General features: G+C 51.5%; 4 protein-coding genes across 4 annotated transcripts; 1 reads left to right on the top strand and 3 right to left on the bottom strand.

Annotated features, from left to right (window-relative positions):
* Positions 1 to 652: 652 nt before the first annotated feature.
* Positions 653 to 2,085, bottom strand: AYO21_07240 (nuclear distribution protein PAC1; the record flags this gene model as incomplete). The annotated part of the gene is made up of 2 exons (XM_022657197.1): positions 653 to 1,988; positions 2,048 to 2,085. 2 exons carry the CDS (start codon positions 2,083 to 2,085, stop codon positions 653 to 655), a joined length of 1,374 nt encoding a protein of 457 aa, XP_022510532.1.
* Positions 2,086 to 2,895: 810 nt separating this feature from the next.
* On the top strand, positions 2,896 to 5,833 carry AYO21_07239 (hypothetical protein; the record flags this gene model as incomplete). Its single annotated transcript, XM_022657196.1, has 2 exons — positions 2,896 to 5,745; positions 5,807 to 5,833. 2 exons carry the CDS (start codon positions 2,896 to 2,898, stop codon positions 5,831 to 5,833), a joined length of 2,877 nt encoding a protein of 958 aa, XP_022510531.1.
* A 1,166-nt stretch (positions 5,834 to 6,999) lies between these two features.
* On the bottom strand, positions 7,000 to 21,477 carry AYO21_07238 (hypothetical protein; the record flags this gene model as incomplete). The annotated part of the gene is made up of 8 exons (XM_022657195.1): positions 7,000 to 7,401; positions 7,454 to 7,682; positions 7,740 to 7,822; positions 7,933 to 7,964; positions 9,192 to 9,322; positions 9,384 to 18,351; positions 18,418 to 21,370; positions 21,430 to 21,477. 8 exons carry the CDS (start codon positions 21,475 to 21,477, stop codon positions 7,000 to 7,002), a joined length of 12,846 nt encoding a protein of 4,281 aa, XP_022510530.1.
* A 795-nt stretch (positions 21,478 to 22,272) lies between these two features.
* Positions 22,273 to 25,534, bottom strand: AYO21_07237 (hypothetical protein; the record flags this gene model as incomplete). Its single annotated transcript, XM_022657194.1, has 2 exons — positions 22,273 to 22,560; positions 22,613 to 25,534. 2 exons carry the CDS (start codon positions 25,532 to 25,534, stop codon positions 22,273 to 22,275), a joined length of 3,210 nt encoding a protein of 1,069 aa, XP_022510529.1.
* Positions 25,535 to 25,712: the final 178 nt, after the last annotated feature.

The following is a 25,712-nucleotide window of genomic DNA, read 5'->3' as shown; positions in this document are numbered from 1 at the left end:
GGGGAGAGAAAGTCTCGGTCAGCCTGAATCGCAATCGGCTGGAATGCCCACGGGTAATGCCCTGGAGACCGCAATCAACTGCGACGCCGTCAGTCAGATGAAATTGAGAGATGAGACAGCGAATGCAGCCTGAACAGTGTAATAACTGTTTCTCTCCTGACTCAAAGGCAGTGGAGATGGCCACAGGCAGCACAAGGCTGCTAGATGGTGATGATAGTGACAATGATGAACGAGCCATTCAGTCGTCAACTCCAGGCCGCCAGTTGTTTTCCCCGATCAGCACTATGCGGCAACTCCTGAAGACCGACGGAACGGAAGGCCGAGTTGTTCGGAGGTGGCCAGGGTCAATCTCAGCCAGATAATCATGGCACTAGAGTGGGAATACTCAGAAACAGGAGCTGGCTATATTCATATAAGAGAGAAATTGTGGTTGAGGTGGTGGAATTTGTCCAAGGCGGAAACGAAACTTCCCTGCGGTTGTTGCGGATGCGTAGTGGCTGAGTTTCGTATATTTCGTGACTCGTACTCATACACTCATTCTATTCATCAACTTTTTTGTTCAACCATCCAATGCTCGCTCTCGTCGATGCATTGCTGCCAGACGATTCCCAATCAATCCAGAAACTCCCACGTTTCACCTGAACGCTCATGCTCACCCAGCGAAGACTCGGACATTCCAGTCCACGCAGCCAGTGGCAATGACACAGCGAATCTTGCCTCCTCCTCCACTGTCCTCCTTCTTAACAGCGGTGCCTACGCCGTTGGTCTCCCCGTTCATGTTTGGTTGGATCGGAATATCCGGTGCCCACCGGATACTGGTGATAAAATGTTGGTGGGCATCCTCCAGGACTTTGACACATTTACACTCCTGAGACAAATCCCAACATCGAATGCTTTTGTCATCAGATATCGAGATCAGATACCGGCCACCAGGGTGAAAGACGAGCCCCCGTACCCAGTTATCGTGTCCCACCAATGTCTTATGGCATGTTCCCCGATTGTCCCAGATCTTGATGATTTTGTCCCTTCCTCCTGTTGCCAGAAATTCTCCACTACTGCTAGCCGGAGGTGGCTTTTTGTAACCAGCGATACTTGAGAGATGGGCGTAAGACGAGCTCGGGGCAAAGGCAACACATTCCACCACGTGTTCGTGACCTAAAAAGGTGATTTTGACTTCGCCCGAGGTGGCATCCCACAATCGTGGTATTTGATCGTTTCCAGCACTGAGTAGCCATCTACCATCGATCGAAGGAACCACCGCCCTAACCCAGTCGGAGTGCCCCTTTAACGTTTTCAAGCAATAGCCCGTTGTGACATCCCAAATCCGGAGTGTCTTATCTCTTGAGGCGGATACCAGTGTGTTCCCTGATAGGGGAGCACCAGCAGCACCCGAAGGAATAAACCGAATAGAAGAGATGGAATGGTCATGGCCCGGTAGCGTCCGGATGTTCTTGTATTCATCGCTTGGGTCCCAAAGCCGAATGGTGAGATCACTACTGCAACTGGCCAACAGAGTGCCTCCTCTTGGACCACCAAAGTCGACATCCAGCACGGCCTTTGTATGACCTTTTAGTGTCCTTTCGAGCTCCCCCAGCTCCCAATCCCAGATTTTGATAGTGGAATCATCTGAAGCCGACGCCAGTGAGGAGAAGATTGGATGGAATGCAACAGCGGTGACAGGATCCCGGTGGCCTTGTAGGGTATGCCGGGCAGGGGCGCGGGGCAACCATGTCTGGGGGTCGATTTTTCGATTCGAGGAGAGAGGTGTAGCAGACTCTATCTCTTGTTGAAGAGCGGCGTTCTTTGCTTCAAGGTCCATAATTTTCTTTTGTAGGCGGACAACTGAGGTCCATTTCTTTTCCAACAGGGTCTCATACTTTTTAGCGGTAACGTCGTCAAATGTGTCGGCCAAGTTCGCTTCTCGTCGCAGGTTATTTGCACTTTCAGTCATGCCAACGGAGAGCAAGTAGGCGACCATGGACTTGTGTCTGGGAGGAGCAGCGTCAGCCTCAAAAGTGTGGGTGGAAGGAACGTCGCGAGACCCTACAGTTCCTCTGCTTGACGGGAGGTCAGGAGCTGGCTCATGGCTGCAGTATTTGGGCTTGCAGCCCCTTGTCAAATTGTCTCCCAAAGTCTAGAAGTTCATGTGACGATAAGACCAGCACCTTCAACTGAATAAATTCTTGGTGAGTAGATTTTTGGCAAGAATTGGCTGCGTTGATCTCGTTGCGTTTGAAAAGGATCGACCGTTTACCGCAGCCACAATCAAAATCTGCTCCGGTACTGCAGCTCGGTGTGATGTAAAGGAGTGAAGCATTCGAGGGCGAAGACGTGGTGGTAGGATTCAGATAGATGCAGTGAAGAATGGTGGGAGGGAAGAGGTGCAGGGCAAACCAACCTGGTCGTGGTGTTGTCATAGGCACAAGCCAATGTTTACTCTGTGTGTTGCCAACTTCACCCCATCTGCAGCGGCATCTCCAACACCAACGCCAACACCATGGTTTTTCCCGCATGACACTTTTTCGCGCGCCTGCGACCACTCGCATATAACTGACTTCTCAGTGTCACTCCTCGACAAACGCCTCTCAAAATAGGCCATCGACGCGCCGCATATCTTGGATTTTCCTGACAGGCAGTTGCGCAATTCCCCACCGCCACAGTCGCGACTGCACCGTCGTTTGTGAAGACCACCGACCGCATGCCGCCAAAACAACAATAACAACTTTGGTGAGTGACTGTCGCCCGAGTCACATTGATCTGAATAACTTGTTCCCTTCGCCGCCTTTGCATGGATCCGTGTGACTGATGTTCTTAAATAGCCCGCTTGCACGTCCCAAGAGAAAGAAACATTCCTCCAACTTCTTCTCAAGGTTACGGATCTTCTCCCCTACGACCATGGCTGAGCAAGAGGAAGATTTCTCGCAACTGCCCTTGGTCGACAGATTCGTGCACAAGAATTGGAAAGCCCGCAAGGGGGGATATGAGGCTGCCGTAAAAGTGTTTGAACTCACACCTGACGAGTCGGACCCCGCCTTTCGACCATTTTTACAAGATCCGAGTCTCTGGAAGTCTGCTGCGGGCGATTCCAACGTCGCCGCTCAACAAGATGGACTGGCTGCACTGTGCGCATTCCTCAAGTATGGTGGTCAACAAGCTGCCGTCCGGTCACGAAACTTCACCCTACAGGCACTATACGAGAAGGGATTGTCATCCACGAGGCCTCAGGCCAAAGCAAATGCGCTGGAGGCTATCCTGCTGTACGTCGAGCTGGACAAGTCCGACCCTGTGATTGAAGAACTATTGCCCGCCCTATCCCACAAGCAACCAAAGATCATAGCAGCAACTCTCAACGCACTCACCTCCATCTTCCACAACTACGGCGTTAAGATCGTCGAACCCAAACCTGTCTTGAAAGTGTTACCCAAGGTGTTTGGTCATGCGGATAAGAATGTCAGAGCAGAAGCACAAAACCTGGCCGTCGAGTTGTATCGCTGGCTCAAGGAGGCGATCAAGGTCACATTTTGGGGCGAATTGAAACCGGTTCAGCAACAAGATCTGGAAAAGTTGTTTGAGAAAGTCAAAGAAGAGCCACCACCGAAGCAGGAACGCCTCACGAGGTCACAGCAAGCCGCTTTGGCGACAGCAGCTCCAGCAGCCAGCGGTGGCGACGATGAGTATGGTGAAGTGGCCGAAGAGGAAGAGGAACCCGAAATGAATGCTTTCGACTTTGCCGAACCGGTCGACGTCTATTCGAAGATTCCCTCCGATTTCCACGAAATGGTAGGCTCGACAAAGTGGAAGGAACGCAAAGATGCCCTTGATGCGCTCTTTGCTATTCTGAACACTACAAAAATTAAAGAGGCGCCCTTTGATGATCTGGTCCGTGTGTTCGCAAAGTGTATGAAGGATGCCAACATTGCTGTCGTGACGGTGTCCGCCAACTGTGTCGAGAAGTTGGCGTTGGGTCTTAGGAAGTCCTTTGCCAGATACAGATCGACAATAATGTCCCCAATGATGGAGAGATTCAAGGAAAAGAAGCAGACCGTGGCGGATGCTCTGGGAGCTGCGCTGGACGCCGTCTTTGCTGCAACTTCTCTCACCGACTGTCTTGAGGACATTTTGGGGTTTCTACCCAACAAAAACCCCAACGTCAAAGGCGAAACAATCAAATTTCTAGTCAGATGCCTGCGGACTACCCGAGATGTGCCTTCTAAAGAGGAGCAAAAACGCATTGCCGACGCAGCCACGAAGCTCCTAACAGAGTCAACCGAAAGCATCAGATCCGGTGGTGCTGAAATTCTTGGAACACTCATGAAGATCATCGGTGAGCGTGCGATGAATCCTTATCTAGAGGGACTAGACGACATCCGAAAATCCAAGATCAAGGAGTACTTTGAGACTGCCGAAGTCAAAGCGAAAGAAAAGCCGAAGCCTGCTCCCGCGCCCGCTAAAGCGACCTCCGCCGTGGGTAAGAAAGTTGTGGGAGGTTCGAAGAAACCCGCACCTGGTGGGAGAAAGCCAGCGCCAGTAGCCGCACCTGCTCTGGTCGAGGACGCCACACCTCTACAACCCAAACCTACGGCCAAAGCGCTTCCTAAACCAGGCGGACTTGCTCGACCAGGTCTAGCACAGCCTGCTGGTCTCAAACTTGGTGGGCTCAAGAAACCTGCTCCTGGTGGTCTTTCGGTTGGTGCTGGAAGTCCACAGCGACGAGTCATCTCACCACCAGTGAGCACAGATGGCGACGAAGAGACAGCAGCAGCAGCAGCAGCAGTGCCATCCCCTTCCAAATTTGGCATGGGCCGAGGTGGACTCGCTGGGCGCTCGTTGGCCAGACCGACTGCCGCTCCACTTTCGCCTCCGTCGACAACATCAGCCTCAAACGCCCTTTCAGTAGTGGAGCGGGCAGAACTAGAAGAACTACGTGCTGAAAAAGAAAGACTCGCAGGCTTGAATGACAGTCTTCGAAGCAGCAATGCCAAACTCACGGCTGAAATATCAGAACTTCAAAACCAGAATGCACAGCTGATCGAGGATCATACACGCGACGTTTTGCAGATCAAAGCCAAAGAGACACAGCTGGTACGGGCGCGAGGCGAATGTGATGTTCTGAAAGCAGAGATTGAGAGTATCCGGAAAGAAAGCGAGCGGTATAAGCGAGAGGTGTCCCGACTTGGGCGTGAGAGTATTGGTCGAGAACGAGAGGACATGATTCGTGGCCGTGCACTAGACGAAGCCTCCAACTTTGGCGGCGACAGTGGAGCTGGAGCCATATACGAAGACCCTTCGTTGAACAATCGATACCAGGCGAACGGAAATGTCCATGCAGCACGACCTGCCAGCACTGCTTTACATCGGACCGGAAGCTCAGCCAGCACACAGAGTGGTCGTGCACAGTCGCAAGCCAGCAGCGCGAAACCCAGACCGCAGAGTGGATACACATCTCATGGTAACCGTCTTGATCTCAGTCCCAGCGAAGAAAAAGAGAACAATGGGCTTGGAATCGACACATTGGGCGGAACAAGAAGAAAAATCAGCCCTCCCATGGTGTCAAACGGAACTAGTGGAAGGATGAGTCCACAGCGATCCGGGTATACACCTGCATACTCTATGAGCAGAGAAGCTAGTGACTCTGGACTTTCGACAGGGGCTGGACCTAGGGAGTCTGGAAATAGGCCGGAGGAGAATTGGAAGCGAGCAGCGGAAGTGACGAGCCAGTTGAAAGCGAGGATTGAAGCTATGAAGGTAAGTTCCCCTCCCCATTTGACGAATGAGATGTGCCTGTGACTGACATGTACCTCCCTAGGCACGACAGGGCTTGTCACGGCATTGAATAGCTATCATGCGCAATGGAATGTGGACCGACTTTGCTGATATGGAGCACTGTACCGACGACGAAGCAAGCGAGCGCTTCCATCATTGTTTTCCTTGGGGCTTTTGGGTGTTACGCCTATGTAGATGGCAGGTCATGACGCGACCACGGCGGTGTTGACATTGGAAATTCGATTCATGTAATGTACAGAGTCTGCATTTATTGTCATGCTCTGGACGGCTGAGGAGTTTTTGCTAGTCTCTCCCAGGTGTTGACGAGCGGCGTCTTCATTTCAGAGGGTTGTACTGCAGCTTGCCAATTTGGAGGTCTCTCGGTAGAGGCAGGATTAATTGGCATTGTATGTAGCCGTGCGGATGTCTCTCAGAGGAAAGATCGAGCTGAACCAGAAATTAAACTTATAACCCAGCCACGACGAGTGCATCTTGTGCCCTTGATTTTGACAATGTATGGTACCTACCTACCTAGTACTCAGTACAAGTACGCCGGTCATGGAAGTGCACACCAGGTAAGGTAAGGTACTAACTGACCTTGGTAGAGGGCAGCAGGACAGGAGCAGGGACGGGGAAATAGACCAAAGTAAAAGGGTCACTAAGGGTACTTAAGTACTTCTGGAATTAATGGGTGGAGGATAAGATAGGACAGGACAGGACGGGACAAGGCAGGATTTGCAGTTTTCAATGTTTCTTCATTTTATGAGACTTTTGGTTTGATCGTGATCGTGATGGTGGGTGTGTGTGTGTTCCCGACTACCCGTGACCATGACCATGACCATAAACTGTCCGACTGGGTGATGCAGCGAACACCTGATTAGAGAGTAGATACGTAAATCACTGGCATGCACGCACAGTTTGACCGGCAGGAGAGTCCATGAGCACTGCGCTTGAAACTCCCTGGCTCCTGTTCATAATCGTTTGAGCAGTGACAGACCAGACCGTAGGGATATGTTCCGTGCATTGGCGTTGGCATCCATCTCCTCCCAACATGTAATTCGTCACCTCGAGTGGCCAGTGGCAAGCTTGGCCCACCATCGTACTGATTGACATGATCATGACAATCACTTGAACCGTCAAAGGGCCTTCATTTCTTGAGGAGCTTCCCTCGACGTTCTCCCAGAGGTGGGTCACTGGGAAGAAAGAGTCGAGGAAAAGGAGATGTCTGGAGCGGGCTTAGATCTTGATGGCGCTCTCAACAGCCTTCCTCTTCTTATCCATCCGTGCAACAGCTTTGACACCCATGATTCCACCACCCCAGTGTCTTCTGTGTTCCTCGTACTTGTTGGTGTAGCCCTCGTTGATGGCGTTGACCAACTTGGACAGCTCCGACTTGTCCTCGCTCTTGACCTCGGCCAGAGCCAGCACGGCGGCAGTCTTCTTGTGCACGACGGTGCCAAGGCGAGCCTTGCCCTTGATGATGGCGTATGGGATGCCCATCTTCCGGCAGAGGGCAGGGAGGAAGACGACAAGTTCGATGGGGTCCACATCATTAGGGATCAGCACGAGGGATGCCTTCTTGGCTTCAATAAGACCGACAACGTGGTTGAGGCCGTATTTGACTGTGTAGGGTTTCTGCTGTGATATGAGTATGCTGTTGGTCTTGGAAGGTATTGTAAACGCTGCTCACCTTGCTCACGTCCTCCTTCTTCTTGCCCTCCTGGACGGCGGTCGCCTCCTGGTGCAGTCTCTCTTTCTTCTGTGCCTTGGTTTCAGGACGGTACTTGTTGAGTAGCTTGAAGGTCTGTGCCGCGGTATTTCGATCGAGGGTGTGCTGGAACTGGGCGATCGCAGGTGGCACCTTGAGGCGCATGTTCAAGATCTTCTTCTGGCGTTGGAGGCGGACGTACTCTGGCCATCTACAAACATGTCAGACACTTCTACAATTGTAGCTGGAGCGCTTGGGAAATTCGTACTTGACCATGCGCGACAGGTTGCGCTTGGGCTGCACATCTTGACCGATGCCAAAGTTTCGTGGACGTCTCTCGAGGAGAGGGTTCTACAGAGGCGCAGGTCAGCAAGTCAGCTCAATCCGCTCTTCCCGAAGAGCACATCCAATGTCGTGAAAGACACAAGATCCGAAGACAACACTGGAGATCTGCAACGTACCTTGGCAGCCTTCTTGCTAGCACCAGCTTTCCCTTGAGGGAAAGGTGCAGGCGCGGGTTTCTTCCCCTTTGGTGGCTATCATTGAGCAAAGAAAACCGTCAGCAAATGTCCTCCGACTGACACAAAAGTTTTCTTTCAACTCTAAGGAGAAGGGAACCTCAGAGCAGTGGCTAGCTGCGTCTGAGATTCTCCTTCCCCAGCCGGAGTCATCACCGAGAATGCAGCAAAGGGACAGGCGAGACTCGTGTGTCCATTGTCCGCGCCATCAGTTAAGAGGTCAGGACGCTGGGCTGCTTCACACGCTCACGATGTCCCCGCGCAAATTCTGGCGGAAATTTTTACACATCGAGCAGCACCCGATCCACGAGGGTGGAACTTGATGTGCAGGTTGTGCTATAGCGGCGGAGGGCAGAGACGATGGTTCAGCTTACCATTTTGTCGTTTGAGGAAGAGGTGCTTGAATTGAAAGAAGTACAAGGTAGAGAGTGATGTGAAGGAGAAAGCGTAGGGCACGGGAAAGTGCAATCAATCTGCAACTCGAAAATGTGGAAGTTCGAAGTGTGGGCTTGCCAAAAGTGGAAAGGTCATATCTTGGCAAAATATATCCGAGGGGCACAAGATGATTGGTGAGTAGGATGGCCTCGTACATTCAGCCTCGTGGGAGTTCCAGACACAATCAAGTGCGGAAGTCATTCCGGACTCTCCATTACAGACTTCTGTGGATCAAAAAAACACAATTATGGGAGAACTTGAGCCTTTCGCAGTTCACAATCGAAACAAGAGGCACTGATGCAGCTGAAAAAGAAACCGAGATCTGACTCCCTCCAGGGCAAATGTACGAATGGATCGATTCGGCACATCCAAGTAGCAGTTATTGAACGATGCTTTTTATCAGCCAAACTAATACCTATCTATGCATTGGTTCTCTAGAGATGATCTGGACCGGGCATCTGAGATCTGCACATCTCAGACCAAGCCCAGATCATTACTGAGTTGCTGTTCAAACTCCTTGTTGATCCAGCCGTTGTCGTCGCCGCAAGTTCTCCGTCCATTTTGTCCGCATCTCCACAGCAGCCCGAACGACGCGACGTCTTTATGATGGTGCCCTGTAGACATCACAGCTCACTCTAAGAAAAGAAAGAAACCGCAGAAATTCCTCGCGTATCACTCCCCCAACCTGTCTCCATTACAATCCGTTACAGGCATGTCTTTGCCTTGTGCATGTCACACCGAGCATGTTCCGAACGATCATGCGAAACCGAAATAATCAGCGCCGAGATCAATTGCCGTCATCAAGTTGTTCTTGAGAGTATCATAGTCATCGTAAGCAGGCAAGTCCAGCTGATTGAAACAAGTGTGACTCGTCGGTAAGCGAGATTGACTTGGATCCCTATAGTGGTAGTATCGTTAGCATCTGTGCAAAAGCCTGACAGGGTATGTGACAAACTTACTTGTGAATACTGAACAACGTATTCCCTTGCATGCCTTCAAGGTCCTTGAAGCCGTTGAGAGGAACTTTGCTGGTGCCAGTGACGAATTGTAACAATTTCGCCCGTTCTTCGTTGCTCATACCGCGGACAATGCGCCAGAACCATGTAACTTGAGGACTGTTGGCATTGTAGTTGTGGTATTCGGTATGGGCTCTCCAATCGTCCACATCGATCTCTGGCAATCCAGAGATGAGCAATTCGAGTTCCTGTTCGTCGAAGATGGCGATGAGCTCTGCTGGGATGATATCATGGAAACCTTTGACGAAATTCTCAAGCTGCTCCTTTACTGATGTGGTGAGGCGATACCGAACTTGGGCATTGACGTATTCTCTCTTGTTCTCCTCCGTCACGGGGATATTGCGGCCATTCGGAACAAGGTCCACAATCTTTTCCTCGCCAAATTGCTCTTCAACCACAGAGAAGTCTTCGGTGATGACGTCGGTGATGTCGTTCTCCAGAATCCACACCAAACTCTTGTAGTAGTCAAGATCCATAGACTCGAGATCTTTCAAATTAGGTTCCTTCCCAAGAAGTCGCTTATAAACAGCCCGGCTGAAGTGACAATCAAGAACACGGCCCTCGTGCAAGGCCTTTCCAATGATGCGTCCGATGAATTTGAAGTAAAGAAGGTGTTCACCATTGATCCAACTGAGCGGGTTAGGGTGGAATGTGGTGCGATCGGCTGCCACAGGTTGCCACAAGGCCCAATCTGGATTGAACATGCCTCGAGCAAGAACTTGAAACCATTCTCGAGTGACACCACCTGCATCAACGCCTTCTTCGCCGTTGAAACGAATATTGAGTTTACCATATTTCATCTCCTCGGCGGATTTGTAGTACAAGGCCTTGTAAGAATCGAGAAACACTTGGCTGCGGCGGACGTTGAGCTGTAGAGGGGGTTGAATATGACGTTGCTGGTGCAATCTAGAGTGAATCTGCTTGGTAAAGTAGGCTCGCTTGTTGTCAAAGTCGAGGACTTTGGGGTTCTTAACCAAGAGGCTGAAGCTTCCGTTTCCTTGCATCAACTTGGGAGATTGGCGGATGATATCGTTGAGGATCTTCCGATGCTCGGTTGTGAAGTTGAAAAACAGTTCTTGGAGGTCATCCATAGCCTCCGGCGCAGGACTTCCAGGTACCTGTTCTCTGATCTGGCGAGCCAGAACAGAGTCTTTGAGTGAGGTATTCTTACAGACCACCATCAACGACTCGATGAGTGGAAGCAATATTGTAGCAAAGGTGGTAATGTTGTCCTTTTCGCGGACCGTTGTTAAACATTCACTCAGTTTGCTCCACAGCGGTCTAAGTGCAAGGCTTTCGTACGAAGAAGTAAGGATGCTCTTTGCCACCGCATTTCCCTCGGGTTCTTCATTCTCCGCCTTAGGCGCGGATAGATAGTCCAATGCCTGGAGAACTCGCAATAGCTTGACTTGGTCGGAACCACCATGGGAGAATTTTGTCGACGAGAGCACGTGGAGGTCAGTGATCGACTGCGCTTCTTTGAGTTGTGGAATCAGCTCCTCTAGGTCTTTGCAGATGGATTCCGAAAGTTCTTTGATGTGATGAATCAACTCCTTGCTAAAGACGGCCGAGGTACCGGGAATGCATGACAGGCTCGACAGCGTCTCCAAGGTAGAGTGGAACGTGTCGCTATTGCATTCCGGAGCAACGAAGATGCTCACAACGAGTTGTAAATTGTGTTCTGAAACCTCGGGCGGTTCGAAAGCCTTCTTTGATTTGGCGCCTTCGGTCGTCAAGTCGTCATTGCTAATTTCTGCATTGTCATTCGTGCCAGTCTCAGCAGTCTCGGGTTGTTCAGCCACACTTGCAGAAGCTTCAGTCGCTTCGTTGGTAGCAACAGGAGCCGGAGCATCTTGAATCTCGACATCGGCATCTATTCGAGCTGGTTGAGCTGCTTCAGTCGATGCACTGGCGGAAATTGCTTCCTCTGTGGTCCTGCCCTCAGGCTCAGTCGGCTTCTCTTCGTCGGCGACCTTCTCCTTGTCCTTCTTCAAAAGATTCGGCAAAGGCTGAGTCACGGCCGATAAAAGCTCAGCAAGTGATTGAAGGCACGACGAACTTTCCACGATCAGTTTGCGGTCGAGGAGGCTGATTAGATCGTTGATAGGATATCTGGCTGCCTTGACCTCCTTGGCTTTTCCTTTACCCTTCTTGGAGGCCAGACTGGCGTCACTTTCCCGGATAAAGATAGTCCGAGTGTGGTAATTGCTCTGGCAAAGCTGTCTCAGGGCGGAAAGACACTGCTGCACGACCACAAGAGGGGTGACCTCATTGCTAATGCCACCTGCAGGCTGCAGCGAGAGCGTACGTTTGAGTGGCTGAGGCGTCTTCTGGCCAACAGTGGCTTTTGCTCTCAAGGATAAATTGGCTAGACTGCGCTCAACAGCCGACACATCCGTTGAACCTTCTTTGAGAATGAGGAGTAAGAGATTGACGACTTCGGATCGAGTTTGTCGGTTGCCGCAGATATTGCGTAGGACATGCCATAGATTTGTGCGAAGCGAACCTTGTTGTGGTAAGAACATGAGTCGCAACAAAGTTGCCACTCCAGACTTCTCAACCATCTGAATAATCTGCCGCTTGCCGTCGCGTTGACCTGCGTCTTCGCCGTGTCGATCGTCACGCCCGTCTCCATCATTCCGGACATATTGATACAGACGTCTGGCATGTGCCCGACCTTCTGCAGCGTGACGAGGATCAAGCTGACGCAAGACCTCCGGGGGCTGTTCTGCTAATATCACACGACGGAATGCAGGATCAAGGGTGGCCAAGAAGTTATCGTTGTCCATGTCTTCCGCCTGCGCGTGTCCTCCGTTGGCTGCAGCTTGTCTGCGAGCTTCTTCACGCTCCCGTCGGCGTTGTGCATGGGCTTCCTGTTGCCGTATCTCTTCTCGGATCTCTTCTGGGAGAGCGTTGAGGAAGTCTGGATCAATGCCAGACGTACTAGCCCCTTCTTGACGAGCTTCTTCACGGCGAGTAGCATACTGCTGCATGATGACCTCTTCGCGGAGTTCTTCTGGTAGGGCTTCCAAATACTCAATATCAATCGCAAGCCCTGTGATGTCGATTTGCCGGCCTCGAATGGTAGTGAAAACACGCGGCTGCGCTTCAGTCGTTGTCGAAGTCGAAGCCGCGTTGTCAGGGGTTTCTTGCGCGTTCGATACTTCCGTATCTTGTACATCCTCCATAGGAACAGTGTCACCAACTTCATGCTCAACATCCTCTTCTTGGGCATCAGCTTCGACAGCTGCAGCGATTTCGGCCTCAACCCGCAAACGCTCTTCTTCGCGTTCCTCAGCCTCTTTCTTGCGACGTTCTGCTTCCACCTTCAATCTTTCCATTTCTTCCCGTTCTGCCTTCTGCTCCTGTTCTCGCTTCCGTTTGAGTTCTTTTTCCTCTTGCTGAGCGAAGGGAACCATGACCGACATGAGCCACAATTGAACCCTCTGGATCTTCTCTATATAGGTAGTGCCATAGAGAAGTCGTACTTCCTCTTGCCAACGTGCCATAGTCGGTGAGGGAACAAAGTTGTTACCGCGCTGGGAGTCTTCGCGGGAAGCATGACGGTGATGGCGGGGATCCCACCCAGATGATCGCCAGGGATCGCGGAAATCTGTAAGAGGAGCGGGAATGCGAAGCCGAACCTGTCCTTCGCCTATCTCGCCACGCTGAAGAGCCGAGAAAATGGCGTCAAGTACAGCTCCATGTCCGCCTATTCCGCGTGGATCAACCGCATGGAGGGTTGCTTGAATAGGTTGATGGAAGGGAGGGATCCCTGGTATCTGCATCGCGGACGGGAAGAAAATGCTGGTACCAAGGTGCTCTGTTCTCTGTCGAGACTCTGGTTGAGGCCTTCGTAACAGAGGGTTTGTGCCATCATCGCCAGACCTCACATGTCCCGATATACGGCCCGAGCGGCCTGGTGGATTCAGATCGTCACGGCCTTCAATCCGCCTAGTAAGGGAATTCCAGACCGAGCCAGCAAGTGGACGATGCCGCCGCATAAGAGGCGGATGGTCCCATGTCAAATGGGTGTGGTCGATGATCTCACGGGCACCACCAAGTAAGTGATCAAAGTCACCGTACTCCAATCCGTCATTCTCGTCCATATCGTCGCCATCTTCATCGTCTTCGTCCTCGTCGTCCTCGTCCTCATCATCATCGTCCTCTTCCTCTGGAAAAGTTATTCCTGGAGGTGGAACGACGCCTGGATCGATTGAAGGACGACTACGACGGGCGGTTATCCTGAGTGGCGGAGACCTATCTTCTGACCGATCGCCCATCGAACCATCAAGGTCGTGGTCACCCAAGACCCGAAGCAAGTTGCTGAGGACACCTGCCGACGCGGGCGGGCCATTGTCGTGACCCTGTACTACAGCAACGGGCATCATACCTCCAGGGAAGGAAAACTCATCGTGATCGAACCCAGCGATGCGATGTCGTCCACCAGCATTTTCTGCCTCATCGCCGTCATCGTCGTCGTCTTCGTCTTCATCTTCGTCTTCCCATTCGCCTTCCTCGTCCTCGGGCCCTTCATTGAGACTGTTGTTTTCGTCATCAGCGTTGATTTCACCGGCATCGTCGTCTTCACCAATTTCAAAGTCTTCGCCGTCGTCGTCATCGTCGTCGTCCTCGTCGTCTTCGTCGGACTCGTCGTCATCCTCATCATCTTCATCTTCATCTGAGTCGACATCCATGTGAGGATCGTTCACAACGAATTCGATGTCCATTGGTACATCACCTGGAAGGCCCTCTATTTCACCATCTGGCCCCATTTCACCTTCTTCTTCATCGCTGACTGCTTCGTCGTCGTTCGGACCGGCAACCATGCCGTCATCGTACTCCATTTCGTCCTCATACGCATCGTCATACATCTCCTCGTCTTCATCTTCTTCATCCGTCGCAGAGTCCGAGCCAGGATCCCGATTAGGATCCAGCAAACCGAGCGCAGAATTTCGGAAAAGATCAGGTGTTTCTTCCCGCTCTTCATCAACATCCGATACCGACGAGGCAGACGAAATGACGTCTTCAGGCATGTTTCCCACCACGGAGTTCAAAAGGTCCGGCGACGTGACGCTTAGTTGGGTTGCTAATGTGGTGAGCTCCTGTAGTGGGCGCAGGATGAACTTAATCACTCTCTTGGAGCCAGGGTATGCAAGATCGATTTCTGTGAGCGAACTGGTCAAGACTGAGATAAGATTCTTCTCAAACATCATCCTGGAAAGGACTTTGTAGGAAGTATTCTGGGAGCCAGCAGAGCCTTCTGGGACGGAGGGCTTTGTCAAGAGACGATTGAACATGTCAGCGAGACACAGCAATCGACTGTACTTCATCTGAAGTGGTTCGTTCGAAGAAATGGCATCCTTGTACGCTTTGATGGCGTGCTCGAGGACAAAGCGGCGCACGAATGTCAGGTCTGGTTCGTCGTCAACGTCCTCGATTTGTGGCTGTGTGGAGTATCGTTGCGCAGTAACAGTCATACCCGCTTCCCCTGTCTTAGAACACAGGGCAACAATCACTCGGATAGCCCAATCACTTGTGAGCAATTTCTTCTTGAATTGGAGAGAATCTTCCTTGTCCACATAACAGGATGGAATCAGTCCGGTGAGGAAGTAGTTGAGAATCCCAGAACGTGGCTTCGATGGCGTACCCGCCATTGGGTCAGCCTTGCGAGAGAAATTGATGAACTCAATCTTTGCGCGGTTATAAGAGTGCAGAAGTTCGGTCAGATTGTACATCAAGAAACAGCGGTAGGAAAAGATTGGGTGCTCCTCGGGCTTGAACTTTGCCTTCTCAGATTTCGGCTGCGAACCGTCAATGGCAGGGCCTTCAGACGAACTTGCTGTAACGGTGTGTTGGTTAAGATTTGACGTTCCATTCACAGTTGGAGTGCCCGAAACCTGGGCAGGGGGATCTTTATCCTCAACATCCTTGTAATTCAACAATTCAGATAGAATGAAGTGAATGACTCCATCCGGATGCTCGACAGTTGGAGGCTTCAATTCGGGCACCTTGCCTTTGCTACCCTCTTCGTTGGGATTTGGCGCGTTTTCAACGCTGGCTGCTGGCTGCGTGCCATCCACTGTGCTGTCTTCGTTTGGTTGACTTTGGGCACCTTCGTCTTGGTCGGTTGCCTTGGACCCACTGGTCTCCTTCAGCACTAGAGTATCCTTCAATACCAGAGCAGCCACACCTGTAGCATGCGGCTGCCACGAAGACAATTTGACAAGCTCATTTGTCGTCTCGACGAAGACAGATGGCGATCGCAGGACAAGATGGTACAGCTCACGAATGTAACTGTTTGTGTCTGGTTGCCGTGCCGTGCTGCGAGAGTGGAATAGAAGCTTTATCTCACTGCGCATGATTTGTTTCAGGGTTGCGTCGTCCTCGACAATGTGTCGCAGAATGAGCATGAAGCAGCTTTGTAGGCGATGTCCCACCCCATTGGTAAGTTGCTTGACCATGAGGAAGAGTCTCTGAAGGTTCCGTTTCTCAGCCAACCTGCTGGCAACTTCTCGAGTTCTTGTAAGAGGAACTAGAACTCTAGTGATGGCTAAAGCCATGCCTTTGTCTTTGCCAACGCGAGGAAGCAGGTTCACGAGTGCTTCGAAGAGCTTCAGTTTGTCATCCATATCGAACACAGCAACCGGTGTCAGCACAGCCTTTGTGACAGAATCAAGGTCCGTCGGGTTATCCCACTTGACTACTGCCGGCTCACAGTCCTTGGACAGCATCTTCTCAATAATCAGCAAGATAGGCGCAACCCATGGAAAGGAGCCTTCATCAGCCCGTCCATCCGCTGCCGGAAGTTGTAAAAACGAAAGGATGCCTTCGAACGAGTCCTGGAATATATTGAGTGTCTCTTTGAACACTTCTCCATCCTGGATAAGGAGAGCTACCAGGTGTGCTGCGGCGGCGATTTTCTTTCCGCGGGATTCGTTAATATCATCTTCGTCTTGCATCGATAGTAGTGAACTAGTCAGAAGATCCAAGGTAGTTCTCCAAAACTCATTGGCTTGATCTTCGCCCAATTTCTTTGTTGCACTCATGATCAAGTCAGACAGCTCGAAGGTCAAGTTCGGGTGATTGTCGAGAATATTATTGCACCGCTCAGCCAGGTCCTCTCTGATGAGTGCCCTCTGTTCGTTGATCGATTGGACAGAGTAATTCCGTGGCAGATCTGCCTCGGAAGGTTGTGGTACCACGGGTTCAGGTTCAGTGTCACTATTGAGAAGGTTACTGATGTCCATGGCGGAAGAAACGCTCGTCGTGGCATTATCCGCAGGTCTCGACGCGGAAGTGTTTTGACTAGAGGTGGTGACGTCTTCCATCTCGTTGTCGTCTGGCGCTTGATGTGCATTCGGAAGTAGAGTGTGAATCGTGCCCAGCGAGACCCAACCAGAAGATGAATTTGAGTTTGCCGGCGGAGTCACAGCGCCAGAAATATTGCTAGGAGCAGTCGCAGTGTCGCTGTCTCTCTCAGGGGCTGGCAGTCGCCTCCGGCGAGGATTGGCTAAAAGTGCTCGGCAGTACTCTTCAGCTGGCGTGTAGGTATTTGGCGCTTGCGAATTGGAGCGGTAAAGAGCCTCGCGTACGAGATCCTCACTGTAGCCTTTCTCTTTCAAAGTGTTGACCTTTGAAGGGTCAAACTCCGGTCGCTTTGGCACAAAGGGTGCAAGAGTAGGGTGGCCACCGTCAGACTGCACTGCTTCCATCTCATGGTCACCAGTGAATACATGCTTCAAGATCGAGATCAGCTTCTGCACAACGTCTTTGGATGCTTGGTCCGCGTATTCACTCGCCCATATCAATCGCGCGAGCGGAAGTGCTTCCATCCGTAAGTTGAGTAATACTTGAGCAGGAACAAAGTAGTATTGTCTCGAAGGGTCTATAGTCTTCATGTTGTTCGACTGTGCCGATTCCATGATGCATTTTGAATCGGTGAATACCTCCAGGATATCGAGACAGATTTTGAGACCCGTATTGGCAGAGAAAATGGCATGCTCCACTTTGCAGGACTTCAATTTGTCGAAAAACTCTGTGCCGATCTCCGTCAGAGTTTTGATACCGCCAGCCTTGCGAAACGCCTCGACGACAAAACCTTGACGGGCTGGATGTGTCGCGATGGGCCCTGATGACGAACTGCTGTCGTCGTAGAAGCTGCCCCGGACGTTATCTAGAGCGATCACAAGATAAGTAAAGCGGGGTTCGGTATCCTCGGCGCCACCGTTTTGCGGAGATTTCGGATTGAGGAAGTATGGTCGAAGTTGTGCCAAATAGGCGGAGGCGAGAGCATTTGCCACTAAGGACGTCTTCTGTTTGGAGAAGGTGTCTGGGCGACGCCGGCCAGCGATGTTGCGGCCAAGTCGACACAGGAAATCGGTGATGGCGGCAGGAGTTTCGATCAAGAGAAAGCGTAGAGTCTGGACGTTCTTGAAGAATGGTGTTTGTCGATCCTTACTCAGTGTAGCGGAGTCTGACCCAGAGATTGCTTTATTCTCGCCAGTTTCAGGTGTCGAAAGCCCTGTATGGCGAGACGTGATGTCGCGAACACTCAAAAGTTTATCGACTTCATCGTCACCAGTCGAGAAGTGTTCTGGGCGTGTTGCCGAGATCCAGGATTCGGGGATTGAGCGCTGGAGCGCGACATCCTCGCGACAACAGGCAGCTGATATCGCTCCCATCATTTGAGCAATGTCGGCTAAAACATCCTCTAGGTTCACTGACCCGAACAGGAAGTTATGCATGTGTCTCTGGTTATAAATCGGAATGTTGAAGATCTCGCTTAGCACCTGCGCCAGACAAAAGACCGCCATCATGCTTCTGACTAGGCGAGTTCCATTTAACTCCACGTCTGACAGCTGCGGAGCAGGGCCCTTGCCTGTCCCGGTGGTACCTGGCGCGGCTTTCACTAGAGGGCCAAAATAACAAGACCAGTCGGTTGGCTGACATTGGCTGAAGTGCTTTAGCTCCGAACAAGCAAAACGCGCGCGGTCGACAAGTGCTGGAAGTACAATGTGCGGTTTGGTCTCCGCCATCATGTGAACTGCCGCGGCCAGCTCTTGGAACATTCCACCGTGTCGGTCAAAGGGTTGTGTTGCAACCGGCAGGCTGGGCAATGTGATGAAGTCCAAGACAAGGTCACAGCCACCATGGTCCAAAAAGCTAGTGCAATGAGCCTGGTGCTCGAAGAAAGCCATCAAGAACGCAATCGCAGGTCTCACGTAGTCACTAGCTTTCAGCCCATTGCCATCTTGATCGCTCGGTCTTCCGGTAACAGTGCTCGGGGGAAGCATCTCATCCTCCAGAATCAATTTGTCACCATTCGGCAGGTCAATCTTTCTGGCAGGAATGGGTTCATCAGCATTGCTTGAAACTGCTGGTAGAATCTCCAATGACAGGGCCTCGCGTCCACCGCAGGGAACAAGTTCATCCTCTGTACCAAGCCACAGCTTTGCTCCTGCACCAAAGTTGACGGAGAGCGACCTGCCTATATGACGCACGCGACCAAGCATTATCATCACCGCACTCAAAACGGAAGTCCGCAAGTTTGGATGATGTCTGATGAGCTCATCGAATGTCGAACCAAGCATAGCCAGCATGCTTGCATCGTTGAGGACCTTCACATGGGCAGGTGACTCGAAGATCTCGAAGAACTTCTCCAGAGCACCGGAGGATTTGAACAGGTCGAAACCAGCACTCGTAAGACAAATGGCGCCGAATACCTGAGAGACATTGACAATTGCATCAACCACGGGTGGAATACCTTGTGGTCGATTTTCAGGGACCGACGATATTGAATTTGACCGCTTCTGATTCGCTGGAGTTTCTGACGGGTTTGGTGACGGATTGACTGTGTTTAGAATGCTCTGAATAATACCTGCTTCGGATATCACTGCATAGCTTGTGGGCTCGTTGTGGAGAAATCCCCAGATGGCCTTGATGACTTCGCTCCATGTGTGCGCACCGAAAGCAGTCAGATGGTCGACAATGAGCCGAAAGGCACGGAGCAAAGCCTGAGAGTCGACCAGGCTTCTCAGCACTCGATCAGCCTGCTGACCCTGATGACCGCTGATATCGTTGATCATGTCAATGATGGATCGGATTATTTGCTGATGCATATAAGGGATTTCGTAGTCCGTAGCCCGCGTCTTATGCTGAGCCGGTATCCCTTGGCCTGCCTGGAGAAGATCCCAAGCACTTGTCACAAGAGTGCTCAAGAGATTGCAGATAGCCTCAAAAGCATTGTTACTTAACAAAGTGGCGAGACCATCTTTGAAGTGATGGAAGAACGTCTTGATAAAGTCAAGCATCCGCAGGTGGACCCTCATGGCTTTGGCGGTTGTAATACTGAAGCCGGTAAGGTATGAGGTGATAAAGCTCGAAGCTATCACCGCCTCGCTAGAGCGTCCGTGGTGACCAGTAACCTCAATGAGCGTCCTCGGCAACGAAAAGATCGCGTCTCTCCAATCGTCCCCAAACACGTCATCTGTATGGTCATGCTCCTGAGCAATATCACTCAGGCCCTTTTGTATCAGTTGAGAAAGGAGCCCCTGGCTTGATCCTGCACCCAATGCAGCATGAATCTCGGAAGCGAAAGATTTCGAGTGTGCCAGGAACGACATTGTCTCCATGGCCAGAGTTTGAAGATAGATGGGCACACTAGGGTGGGACTTCTTTGTGTCATGAAGAAGACCCACAACTTGCTGGATGAATTCCTGAGGCTTCTCCTCCGAGAACAGTTTCTGAGTGAGGTCTGGTTCGCCAAAGACATTGGCCAGACTAGCGATGGACAAGAGCCGCACTGCTAACAGCTCCTTGCGACTACTCGAGGAGGTGATCAAAGCATAGGCAACACGAAGCTGGTGCAGCAGCTCGTATCGAACCTTGGGCGGCATGTCGTCAGCCAGGTGGTTGTGCAAGATCGTCTCAATAGTGGTGGCTGATAGATCCGAGGGAGAGAATTCGAGTATCTTCACACTCTTCTCTTTTTCACCTGGTGCATGGATAATTCTACTACTGCCAATGTCATTGGAAGAGCCGTTGGTATTTGCCGTGCCAGGGCCCGTCGACAATGGTCGGCTGCGTGTCGGGGTGGGTGAGGTTTCTAACGATTGCGAGGCTTCAACAGAGGCAGCCTCGGGTTCGGAGCCTGAGGTTTCCCACCAGACTCTGACGTGGTGAGCCCATGCAGACCAATCTCGATCAAGTCCGGCTGATGAAGATTTCCCGCGGTCGCCATGCTGTGGGGATTCCTTGCAGAGGGCACGAAAGTCGTTTGGATTGAATGCAGTGGAGCCACGCCTCGGTTTGCTGCCGTTGTGCTGAACTTTCTCTTTGGACTTGGTCTTGACTGGAGATGGTGGTCCACGTTTAGCATTCGCTGGAAGTGGCCCGAAAGGCGAAGCCAGTCTCTCGATACGCTCAAAATCAAAATCATAAAATTTTGGCCCATGAGAGGGGCGAATGCCTCCGTACCGCTGCGCTAGGAAGAAGGTGATTTGCAGAGTGCTGTGCAGTAGGGAGAGCGATGTGGTATGTAACAAGTCATTCAAGCGGTCTGTGCTATTGTAGACTGCGCGGTTTGCACATTTTTCAACCAGAAGTTTCGAAAAGGCCAGAACCGATTCGACCAGTTCTCTATCACCCTCTGGACCAAATCCTCTCTCTTTCAAACCCTGCTCATCGACCCCAGGGCTCCCCTCGAGTAACAGTGATGAGTTGAAGGGTATTGTCTGAGGGCCTTTGTCCAAGCCATATCTCGAGTTGAAGGACTGGAGGATGCTGTCAAAACGGTCGAGAGGTTCGATCCAGTTGTTGAGATCGCCACGGGGATAAGGCCATCTCGGCGACCAGGCAGCCAAGACACCCGGAAGGTCGACCAAGGGCACTGTCGAAACCTGCTTGACCAGATCTGTTACCGCAGGGGACTGTCGCAGTCACATCAGCCTTGTCCACCCAATATATGGAGCAGCAGGAACAAACTCACCAACGACGCTTTGTGCTTCTCCTGCGGCTTCCTCGTAACCTTCCCCATCTTCACTAAGCCCCGTGAATCGGCACCATAGGTTGCATCAGAAAGTGAGGTTGTGTTCAGCCTTGCGAGAGTTGATCTCCAGATGAGAGACCAAGATCACGATATTGGGGAGGCAGGATTGCTGGCACAGCAATACGGGCAGGAAGAGCGGGTTTGTTGAATTCCGGTGAGGAAGAGAAGAAGAGGCGATTGTTCTGAATCGGCAGGAGAATTTGTGTGCGAAAGAGTGCTTGAAGTTTCGTTGAAAGTTCAAGGGTGTTGCGAATTATGAAGCCGCAATCACCTATGCCCTGACGCAGGCCAGTAGCTGGCCTCTCCAAGGATGAAATCAAGGACGAAATTAATAGGTAAAAGTAGTGTACAGAGAGCAAGGACGCAAGACGTTGAAACAAAAGAATGAGGATTTGTTGTAAAGCAGGCCTCAACTGGGGGTGATGGAGAGATGAAAACCGAAACTTGTCTGTCTTGTGGCGTCGATTCTTTTGTGCTGCGCTTCACTGCCTGCTTGGGTGCTGCCGCACTTTCTGGCAAGTGAAGATGGTTCGGGCGACTACTTGACTTTAGACGCGCTTGGGCCTGGAGGCCCTAGTGGGAAATGACGTGCCGCTTCCCCTCAAGGTACTAGCCGCATCTGCCAATGGCTGGGTCTTCCGGGGGGTTGAGGAGGGGCCAGTAGACGCCCACAGCGCCCAGTCAGGCTACAAAACCTTCAGCACCACAGGCAGCCGTTTGGCTTCACTCATTCCGAAGTATTTCTAGCTATCCAACCAAGCCCTGGCTCAAGCTCTATTCTCTTCATCCTTGCCATTTGATCGTCAAGGCCGCCGGGTATGACTGTACCATGCTCTCCTCGACATTCAGATAGTTTACCACGTCACCCTCGTTCAGTTGCCGAAGCTGGCCTGTTGGTCCTACGGCTCTGGTCAACCCTTCAAGCCCGCAAAGAACGGACATGGTCGATCCCAACGATGCAAGGCTCAGTCGAGCTCCAAGAGAAACCTCGTCTCCAGATGAGGTCTGCGGATCCTGGGACTGGCCTGGTCCAGCATCAGATAACTTGGTGCTGTCACAATGCACCGCAGCCTGTCATTTGCAGTTAGCGCCATCATTCTCGCTGAAGCAAAGCCTAACTTACCTTGTCTGTGTCACAGAGAATACGCTGCCCTGCAGACACCTGAAGCTGTTTCCCTCCGTCGATCACAATTTGCGAAGATGTCGCCTCTCTGAAGATGGGGGTAGCTGGTCGACCGCTACAGATCTCGCGAAAGTAGGTCTCAGCCTTACTCGATAATGGGCCCTCTTGATCTAGCATCCGCTTCAGCTCCACGATGCTTGGTTTCCTGTCTCTTGCGCCGAGAATGTGATCGAGCACCTCAGCAAAGACTCGCGACTGATTGACGAAAACCCAAGCTGCCAACGGGAGCAGTTGAGTCCACACGATATCTGCCGAGGATAGTCCAGTCTTCGAGGCTTCCTGAATCGCCTGCGCTGCAAGGCTTCGAATCTGTACCGGCGAGTGCGAGTGTAGGCTGAAATTACCCTTGATGCCGTTGCTCACTTCCGCTTGCAAGCGCCCTGCGAGCTGCAGAATCGCCTTTCGTTTCTTCTTGATCAAAGCAAAACGCCTATCAGGTTGCTTCACATTTGCACAACCATAGATGGCGGAAAGAAGGGCAATAAGATCATGTTCATCGTATTTGTCGTGAGATTTCCCCTTACCTCCTAAGGGCAGAAGGAAGAGGTTTGCGGCGAACTGCGCATGAGCAACATTGAAAACATCCCGAACGACGTCAACCTGCTGACAGCCTGCGAGCTGATACGCACTCTTCCGGACCAGAGCAGTGATGACGTCCTTGTAGAAGGCGTCTGCCGCAGCCTGCAGTCCTTCCGTCTGGAGCAGCTTGTGGGCGACAATCAGACCCTTTTCGCGATGATGCTGAAGTTCCTGCCCAGAGGAGAAGAGTTGCATGTCCCAAGATGAACGGAAACCAGACGTACTCCTCACGACAGTCCTGCAAGCTGAGGAAGAGCTAACGGCAACGGCAGCAGGAAGATTATCTGGCTTGTCGAAACTGTACAAATCTGCCTTCTTCAGCTTGGTCATGATCGCTTTATTTTCCTCCGGAATCACCAGCGGGTAGTGCGCGTACACTGAATCCTGCCGATAGCTGTTGGGTAAGGCAGTCAACACCAACTTATAAAACACACATCCGTTGTTTATGGCCAAGTCATAGTCTGCCTGTTTGAATCCCCAGTTCGTCAGATTGGCAGGGGTATAGTCAATGGTATAGAAACGGTCTCCTCGAACCAACGCAACAGCGTCTGAAAGAATTGCTCGCGAGGTGGTGAAATTTGTACACAAACCGCTGCCAGGGAGTTTGGGCTCCTTGGCCGCTTCGATGACTACGCCGGGGTATATTTCGACATTATCCGGGTGGCCGTAAAGTCGACGCAGCTGGTCGACGACGAAAGGGTCGGGATTGATATCTTCGAACGTCTTATGGGGCTCGAGCTTGAAGTATTCTCGAAACTCGTTCAAGCTTGCCAGATTCCAAGAACGACTTTGAATAATACCCAACACTTCCACATTCTTCAGGATCTCAGGCACATGGAGGGCACCATAACTACCCGCTACGTCCGAGACAGATGCAGTCCAGATAGCTGCCAGCTCTTCGTCGGGGTACTTGTTGTCAGGTCGGCGCTGAAGACCTGCAAACTCTCGCCTGGCCGGATCCGGGCTCAGCTTCTTGGCCCAATCATTGAGTGCACCGAGGAACTGACCCATGGACAGCGATGATTGATGCCCGAATAGCTTGGTGTAAGCTTCCTTGGTCCACTGTTCGTCCCTCTCAGAGACACAGGAGTGCCATCGGTAGACCAGATTAAATTCCGCCGATACAGAATTCCCAGTGGCTTCCGGAATCTTATGGCCAAAGATAGCGTTGCCTTCCTCAGATCTCGGGTCGAGGTTCCACAACGAGTCTACTCGATTCAGATTCAAAATTGTTCTGACGTAGTCTTTCAAGATAATGTTGATGTAGAGGCCAGTGGTGATCAACCGTGCCGTCTGGAACAATGCTTCATCATATAACTTGTCGGCGTTAGGCGGCTTCGGCTTGCCTTGTGGATTGAGAATCCTCGAGAAGCGGCCATTTTCGTCGATGCGAGCAAGATTCTCTGCTATGTGATTGTGAAAGCGATTGAACATGATGAGAAGGACGCCGACGCCAGGAGGAAAGCCCAGAATCCGCACATCTGAGAAACAGTCAGGTTTCAGCTTTCCACCCTGCATGGTCCGAACAGCCTCCTGGTCCTTTGCAGAATTGCCATAAAGAGGAGCCAAATCGAGGTAGGAAGAAGTATCAGAAATGCTATAGTCATCGTGATTTGTGTGAAAGATGTCGTGGATGATGATCGAGGCCACATAGAAGAGTACGCTCGATATCTTGTTGGGATGAGGCCTGAACTGCTTGCGAGCCAGAAGACTGTCGAAGATGACTCCAGGATCCGGCCTGGCAACGGGCTGCATCAACCGAGGACGCACTGTTCGCGCATATGGCTGCCCTGCAGCCCCAAGATGCGGCCAAAGAATATTGTTGTTGGTCCCATCCGCCTTGCGATAGATGTAATCGGCTCCCAGATATGATTGAGGTGGATGTTTCAGGTCTGTCCACAGCTGGTTCAGGAACGCATTGGTCAGAGTAGCGCTGGTTCTGCTGGAAATAGGAAGATCCGCGACTAGTTGAATGATTCGTTCCATAAGGTATGTCTTGTCGTCGATAGGCTCGCCGTCAATTTGCTGTAAGGCGACATCTTTGACGGTCCTGAGATTCTTCAAGTTGAAGGTCTTGAGCACATCCAAGATCTGGTCTGACCTCTTGGTTTCACTGGTCGATGCAGAGCTGCTAGAGTCGCTCGTACGAGGTCGCTCTTCGACAACGGGCGTCTTATCAGGCTGAGACCCCTTGGCGGGCTTGAATCCTACATCCTTTGAGTATTTGTCAGAGCTTTCAGGGATGCATAGCATACCCTTCAGTTTTGACAAGCTCAATGGCATGTTGAAAGCCTCTGGGTGACAGACGTCGACAAGTTACGACTAGCCGTAGAGCAATTATACCCAAAAGAATCCAAGCAAGGAACAGGATCGGAGATGAGGCTGAGGACAATTGTGATATACCCCCTAGGTGATATACTGGCTGATCATTGATCTGCTTACTCGGTCCCATCAGCAGAAG

The sequence above is a fragment of the Fonsecaea monophora genome (genome assembly GCF_001642475.1).
Source record: "Fonsecaea monophora strain CBS 269.37 chromosome Unknown Scaff54, whole genome shotgun sequence".
In the NCBI taxonomy this organism is placed as follows: domain Eukaryota; kingdom Fungi; phylum Ascomycota; class Eurotiomycetes; order Chaetothyriales; family Herpotrichiellaceae; genus Fonsecaea; species Fonsecaea monophora.
This window is presented reverse-complemented; position numbering and strand designations above follow the sequence as displayed.